Source organism: Juglans microcarpa x Juglans regia, chromosome 2S (genome assembly GCF_004785595.1).
Source record: "Juglans microcarpa x Juglans regia isolate MS1-56 chromosome 2S, Jm3101_v1.0, whole genome shotgun sequence".
Taxonomy (NCBI): Eukaryota; Viridiplantae; Streptophyta; class Magnoliopsida; order Fagales; family Juglandaceae; genus Juglans; species Juglans microcarpa x Juglans regia.
Genome location: NC_054597.1, coordinates 13,948,011 through 13,955,931, shown reverse-complemented (window position 1 = coordinate 13,955,931; position 7,921 = coordinate 13,948,011). Strand labels below are relative to the sequence as shown.

At 34.9% G+C, this 7,921-nt stretch overlaps 1 protein-coding gene across 1 annotated transcript; it reads left to right on the top strand.

The window, feature by feature from the left end:
• Window positions 1-5,584: 5,584 nt before the first annotated feature.
• On the top strand, window positions 5,585-7,392 carry LOC121253387 (desmethylxanthohumol 6'-O-methyltransferase-like). Its single transcript, XM_041153406.1, is given in 3 exon segments — window positions 5,585-6,133; window positions 6,136-6,377; window positions 7,090-7,392. Coding segments are annotated over 3 exon segments (1,065 nt in total). The 5' UTR covers window positions 5,585-5,613.
• Window positions 7,393-7,921: the final 529 nt, after the last annotated feature.

Genomic DNA, 7,921 nt, shown 5'->3' with positions numbered 1-7,921 from the left:
TGATCTTGCTGCTCTACCTCCTCGTGAGCTATTAGTGTTTTCGCAGAATATACGACCCTTGGGTGCACAAACGGGTTACGATTTAATTGATGGAGAGTTGAGTAAAGTTCGGTGGTATGTGCTAAATAATTGCCAGGAGATTGATGATTATCTCAAGTATATCGTTCCATGCTTCGAATAATTCTAATGTTCTTCAAGTTTAACTATAACTGTTGTGCTCAAAATAAACTTCTTTTGCATTTATCTATAATAGTGAGCACATTGACAAACTTAGGAAGGAAGGTATAGAAAACATAGAGGCAAGACACGAGGAAGAATTTCCTAAATGGTTTGAAGAACGTGTATGAACTAAACTTATATATATGTTATATTTTGATACTTTTAACTACGGATAATGAAATAATAAATATATACTATTTCAATTGTTAGATTTTGGAACAACGTGCTTGTGATTCCGGATTAGTTTCTTCTAAATTGTATGCATTGGCCCGTGGTCCGTCAAATAGAGCATTTCGATACATTGCATGCATGGTTCAAGGTTATAGATTCCATACTCTGGACCGTGAACGTAATAGAAAGACTCAAAACTCTGGTGTGTTGGACAAGGGGAGTCATGGAACAGATGATATTGACTATTGTAGTGTCATACGTGATATTATCGGATTGAAATATCTGGGTGGGTCTGTAACATATATCTTTAAATGTGATTGGTAGGATCTAGGCGATGGTCGGGTTTCGATACATAGGGATAATCACTTTACGAGTGTCAATACTGCATCTAAATGGTACGAAGATGATCCATTCGTATTGACTTGTCAAGCTACCCAAGTCTATTATTTGATTGATCCAATGAAAAGTGCTGATGAAGATAGTGGTGAGATAACTTGACGAGTCGTACAAAAATTTGTCCCTCGAAATATATATGAAGCAAGAACGAGTGCAGATTACGAGAATGGTGGAGATGAAGATGACACTCCGATTGTAAGAGGCATACCAGGAAGATGGAGAGGGTATTAACTTGTTTGTTGACCTCGGTGCACTCGAGTTGCTCCTCTTGTGTAGAGATGATGTCCCACCCTTCCATCTCGACCCGTCCGTATTAAATGGTCATTCAATTCAAGAAAGTGAGGAGGAGGAAGAAGAAGAGTCAGAAGATGAAGACGAAGCAGAATCCGGCCAGGAGGTGGATAAGGAGGATTGAGAAGAGGTGCATGATGATGATGAAGATGTTATTGAGGGAGATTCTGAAACAAGCATGGAAAATACATCTGAAGATGAAGAATAAAAGTACTAAATATTTTATTCATATAAGTAACTATAAAATATATTGAATTTTCAACATTTCTTCTAATTAATTTTCTTTGATATAATTAATTATTTTCAAGAATGCCGACAAAACGACAACGAAGAAATGTGCCTCCACCAAGTCCAAGTCCCGAACCCATTGAGGACACTCCACTCGAGGAATCCGCTCCTGAAGATCAAGTTAACACGCAAGAGAACAACAGCCAGTCCACACCTACTAGTAAGGAAATATTGTCGTTGATAATTAATTATATAGTTAATACTTTTGTCTCAATAACTATATAACTATAATTATACTATCTATTATCATGTAGTTGATGCATCTGTATGTCGCGGTCGTGGCTATACACGTGGCATCTCTCTTGAGAAAAATAGAAGGCAATGAAAAATCAAGATCACCATTCTTGATAATTCCACTGGAGGAGTAGATGATAGTGCAGCAGCGCTTTCCTCCTATATTGGCACAGTAGTTAAAGCTTATGCTTCATTTTATGTGCGCTCATGGCGAGATGTTCCGAATGAGATTAAGGAGCACATTTGAAGTCGTGTGTTAGTGAGTTTACTTTGAGAGTACATTTTTTTCATCTAGATTAATATATCATATTTTTGACCTAATTCATTTGTTAGGATGAATTCGACCTCGACTTTGGCCGTAGCGAGGATTTGAGAACCATGAATGAGTTGATGGCTACACTATTCCGACGTCACAAGGGACGATGTCATGACCACTTCAAGAAGTTTGAGACGTTGGAAGAGGCTGCGCAGTCTCATTTCTAGCAGATGAAGTTAGATGGTTGGAGAAAGTGTTGTGATCTTTTCGCATCTCCAGATTATCAGGTATTTTGCATTTATATCTTTTAATTATTTACATTCATATTCGTTCTATATATTATATGTATACATATTACAATTAACATTCTTAATATATTTTGTAGCACTTGAATTCTACAAATGTACAGAATAGATCCGCTCTGACTATCCACCATCGTGACGGTTCAAGGTCATTCCACCGTCTTGTTGAAAAAATGGTAATTAAAAAATTATAGAGTTCATTTATTTTTCTAATATTCTTTTATTTAAGTACTAACATTATCTTTTTAAAATTGCTAATGTCGCTTTGTTAGAAACGTGATGATCCTGAAAACTTTTCCCTCATTCATGTCTATGCTGCTGCTCACACTAATGAGCATAGTGAGTGGATGGATCCTGTCGCTGCAGATAATTATGTAAGCAATGTTAATTTTGTTAAATAAATTATGTAACATGTGAATAATTTTTTTTTATTTCTATTTCTTTTAATACGTTACTTTTTAACGATCATTACCTTTCAAATTGCAGGAAAAAATGATGGAGATACAGTCGGCTTCTGGGGAATCCTCTCCTAGTGACGTAGACATATTCACGCAAGTGCTTGGGCTGCAGTCTAGTATGGCAAGAGGTTTAGGACGATCTATCAAGCATAAATGTTCATCCTCCTCAACCTCATCGACTTCATAAAGTAATAATCTTACCAAAGATTTAGAAGCTGCACGGCGTGGGAATGAGTATATGAGGTCAAGACAGCAAGAGTTCTAGTCTCTCTTAGAACGACAGTTTCATTTAGAGACGTGTTTGCAGGACCAACAGAGAGACCAGGAGGAAAGAATACGCAGTGAAGTCCAAGAGCAAGTGCAACGGGAGATGATAGTGCAAATGGAGCATGTTATGTCGTTACAACATAATCGTGGTAGGCGAGGAAAAAAGAAGAAATAAATTTTATCAGTAGTGGTGGCTAGTTTTCATATCTAATTTTAAAATTTTATAAGACATTGTTATTTGTTAATTGATGTTATGTAATATGATACAATTGGTATGCTTTTAAATTTATTAAATTAATATTTCTGATCTGTACGTTCGAATGTAAAGTAAAAACGTTCGAACATTAGTTCCGGTTCGAACCAATGTTCGAACGCGAATACATAAAATTTTATAGTAACATTCAAACGTAGGTATATACGTTCGAACGTACTGACCCTCAAACAAACAAAACATTCGAATGATTAAATGATTAACGTTCAAACAAACCTCCAAACGTACCACTTGCGTTCGAACGCTCCTTCGTTTACATTCGAAATAACATCCGAACGTTAAACCCATAACGTTTGAACATTGGTCCGTTAACGTTCGAACGGATATTCAAACATTTATTATAATTTAAGTTTGGACGCATAAACGTTCGAACGTAAGTATGATACGTTCTAACTATAATCAACAAACGTCAACTTCTCTCATTCGAACGCCAATCGGTTGGGTTGTTGTTCGAATGTTCAATTGGACGTTTGAACATTACTTTCTGTGAAGGTTCTCAACCGTCACAAAAAAAAAAAGAAACGTTCGAACATTCAACTAAACGGAACACCTCCAACCATCACTACAAATATTTTTAGTGACGGTTCAACAGTAAACCGTCACCAATTGTTTTCTGTGACGCACATTAGGTGACGATCGTGGTGACGATTTTAAACCATCACCAAATATCTTTAATGACGTTTTGGCAATTTTTGGTGACAATTTCCTCTATCACAAAAGACAAATTGTGTTGTAGTGCAATGTGGTGTATCGGCCAGGATCCATTTTATCTATTGGTTTCAGCCTTAATTCAAGTAGATGGCTATTATTAAATATGTGTGAATTATATTTATATTACTCCACAAGAAGGTAAACAAGGCATTTATATTATATAAAAAAAATATACATCTTGATATATATATATATATTTACTTTGATTGATTTCTCTATTTCCCTATTCTTTATGGGTCTAGTTCTTCTTATATATAATCGAACTAATTAAACAAGAGGCATGTCTGACTTCCAAAAAATTATATCTAGAGAGAAATTTAGCTCGAACTTGAACGCTCAGAACTTGTATATATGTAGCATGCTCTTTAGAATTACGTATACGATTACAAAGAACGATGATTATTTTAGTGATATTGATACAATAATGAACTCCACCGTCGGAAAATAATATTTCTTGAAGCAACAACGCCAAACATGCAGACCAATTCCTTAGAATTTAGATCTTGTTTACTGTTATTTCGGTCTTGTTTATTTATAATTTCTTACATGAGTAATAGGATGTTTCCACGTGTAGTAGAGTAGTGTGCAGTAATATCATATCATCTGCATTTCAGTGGGGAGGAGACACATTCCATATGAATTTGTTATTTCTCTAAAATAATCATCCCATGAAAGAAAACAGTAGTCGGCCTATTAATGTTTGTTATATATTTATATATTTTATATATGATATGTGGTGTAGAAATAATAAGCAGAATTTTTCGGTCAAATATTGGAGGTTCTCACCTGAAACCTATATATGTCATTAACACCGCCGCTCAAGGTCTAGGGAAGCCGCTTGCCTTATCTTAGCTCCCTATGCATGTTAATCATGGCAGCAAGTCAAGGTTTGCGGTGGAGCTAGCCTTGCACGTGGGCTCTTTTTTTTTTTTTTTTTTTGAAAACTTTGATCATTTATAAGAGAGATTTACATTCATAATCCGATATATTACAGGATGTTCTCATATCAAACATGATATCATAAATTAAAATAATATATATTTAAAGCTCTATCAGTACACAATTTTTTTTTGTAATTAGTCTTGTCTTTACTTTTGCTTTTATAGCTCTACAGATAAACGTCTAAGAGACAATACTCTTTGTTTAAATAGAGACTCGACCTCACTTTTTTATAGAAATAGATGACTCAAACTCTACGAATAAAAATTTGAGAGACAAATTCTTTTTTTATTTTAATTAATAATAAGGAAATTAAAAAAAAATCAGAAAAATCGATACGAAAAATAAATGATTACAATTTGGACCACATAAAGTTGATTTTTATGCTTCATTACCTTGCTTTATTTGTCAATGGACATTAAATACGTAGGCCAGCGCTTGTGGATTAATTATTTCAAACACCAGTAAGTAAACGCAATGAATTAATGAATCAGGCCGCCAATTAACTTCGAAACAAATTAATTGAAAGAAAAAAAATATATATATATTATTGCAACGTACAACGTTATCGATCTTAATTAATTATATACACAAATTATTTTATTATCTAAAGAGAATATGTCCATTTTTAAAGTACTCTAATTAGGCGAACCATTCAAATCTCCAATTATATAATGTTTTTGTAGAATTATCATGACATTCCATTAACAACCAGTAATGTATTTGTTTTTAAATAGAAACCTTTCATGCTTTCACTTCACACATACTAATTAACATCTAATTCATTTGTGTGTGAGATCAGAGAAGAGAATGGAACGAAACGAAGAGATTATGCCAATATTGGAGAGAGGCCAGGCTGCAATTTGGCAACTCTTATTCGCCTTTGCCGACTCCATGGCATTGAAATGTGCTGTGGAGCTTCGCATTGCTGACATTATACATTCTCATGGCGTTCCAGTTACCTTGAACCAAATTGCCTCTGAGATTGATTCTCCTACTTCTCCTGATATCCCTTACCTCGCACGAATCATGAGGTCGCTTGTCCACAAAAAGATCTTCACTGAACATCATTTGCCAGACGGCAGCGACACACTCTACGGATCGACCGAGACGTCGAGATGGCTTTTGCATGATGCTGAGCTGAGCCTAGTGCCAATGGTGATAATGCAGAACATCCCATGGCAATTGGCGCCATGGCATTGCTTGAGCCAATGTGTCAAAGAAGGTGGCATTGCGTTTCAGAAAGCACATGGTTGTGAGATGTGGGACTTTGCAGCAAAAAATCCTGAATTCAACAAGATCTTCAACGATGCCATGGCATGTACGACCAAATCATGATGGGGGTAGTCCTTACGGAGTACAAAGATGGGTTTAATTCCATTGGATCATTAGTGGACGTAGGAGGTGGGACGGGAGAAATGATAGCTAATATCATTAAATCACATCAACATATCAAAGCTATTAACTTTGATCTCCCACATGTTGTTGCCGCTGCACCACTCCGCCAAGGGGTCTCCCATGTTGGAGGGAACATGTTTGAGGCCATTCCTAGTGCTGATGCAATTTTCATTAAGGTACGTATTTAGAGGTCTTTTTGTCTGTTCCCTCCTCTTTGGATTCTAAAGGAAAAGTTCTTAACTTATATATAAGCTGGGTATATCATGACCATATATACTTTCATGACCATATATACTTGCTATGCCCCATTACAATCGAAACAAACATCGAAACATCATTACTTTTTAATGTTTGTCGAATTGGAAGGCTTCCACAATACATTACTGGTGTGTTTGGTGTGTCAATAAACAAGCTTGGAATTAAAAAATTTCTTCTTACTATACACAAAAAAAAAAAAAAAAATATATTCGTAGGCTTATTTATTGACACACAAAACACATACACTGCACTAAAATGAAACCCTATTATATCAGCAAACATAAAAAGAAGAGAAATACTACTAGGAAGCCTTACACCACACACCTCCATCTAACTAATATGTGATTTCTCAATTTCACTCTTCTATTTAAACACACACATATTTAAAAATTAAGATAGAATGAAAAAAATAACAAATCTCATGTTAATTAGATAGAGGTGTGTATGCATATGGTACATTATAAGATGTCCGTGTAGAATTTTTTTAAAAATAATATTGATGTTTTAACTTTTTTTACAATTGTAATAAGTCTAGCAAAAAACAATGTGTTTACACACCGACTTGTAAGTAGTATGTATAACTTCTACATAAAAATAATTTATTAATTATATGTAATATTGTTGGTGCAGTGCGTGCTACACGATTGGAGCGACGAACATTGCATCAAAATTCTGAAGAATTGCAAGAAAGCAATACCACCAAAGAGTGGAAAGGTTATAATTGTAGATATTGTTCTTGAGAAAGAAAATGCTGACTTGTATCAAGATACACGAATGGTATTCGACTTGGTTATGATGGCACACACCACTGGCGGAAAGGAGAGGACTGAGCTTGAATGGAAGCAATTGTTGATGGATGCTGGCTTTCCTCGCTACAAAATTATCAAAATCCCATCTATAACGTCCATCATTGAGGCCTATCCAGCCATGTGATAATATTCATACATATATATATATATATATGGCTATATATTAATAATTTGGTTTAGTTTATACAAATATATATATATATATATGTTTTGTATGGTTTGAATCTCAATCAGCTAAACCGAACATAAATAGATTTGCAGATCATCTTCTCGTTTGTTTTTGTTTGGCCATCATATAGTAGTACTGTAGAATAAAGTAATTCACAAGCATTACAATGCTACACTCATTGGAGTATGTAATTCACAAGCATTATTCCCAGCTATAAATATAGCTCTAATTAATTCCTTTTCCTCTCTAAGTGCCTATGCCTCGAAAATGAAATAAATTCTTTACTATTAAGACAATAATCTACTCCCAAGTATTTTCTGCAAGTACCAAATGCCGTGTAATCCCAAAAGATTTGGAGCATATAATTGTAAAGACTAAACAACATATAGAAATGCTTTTTTGGAGAATGAATAGCAGAAATAGATTCCATCAATTTGGTGGTGGTTCTCCTGTAACTGGGTTCCCCTGTAACCGACTTGTCAGT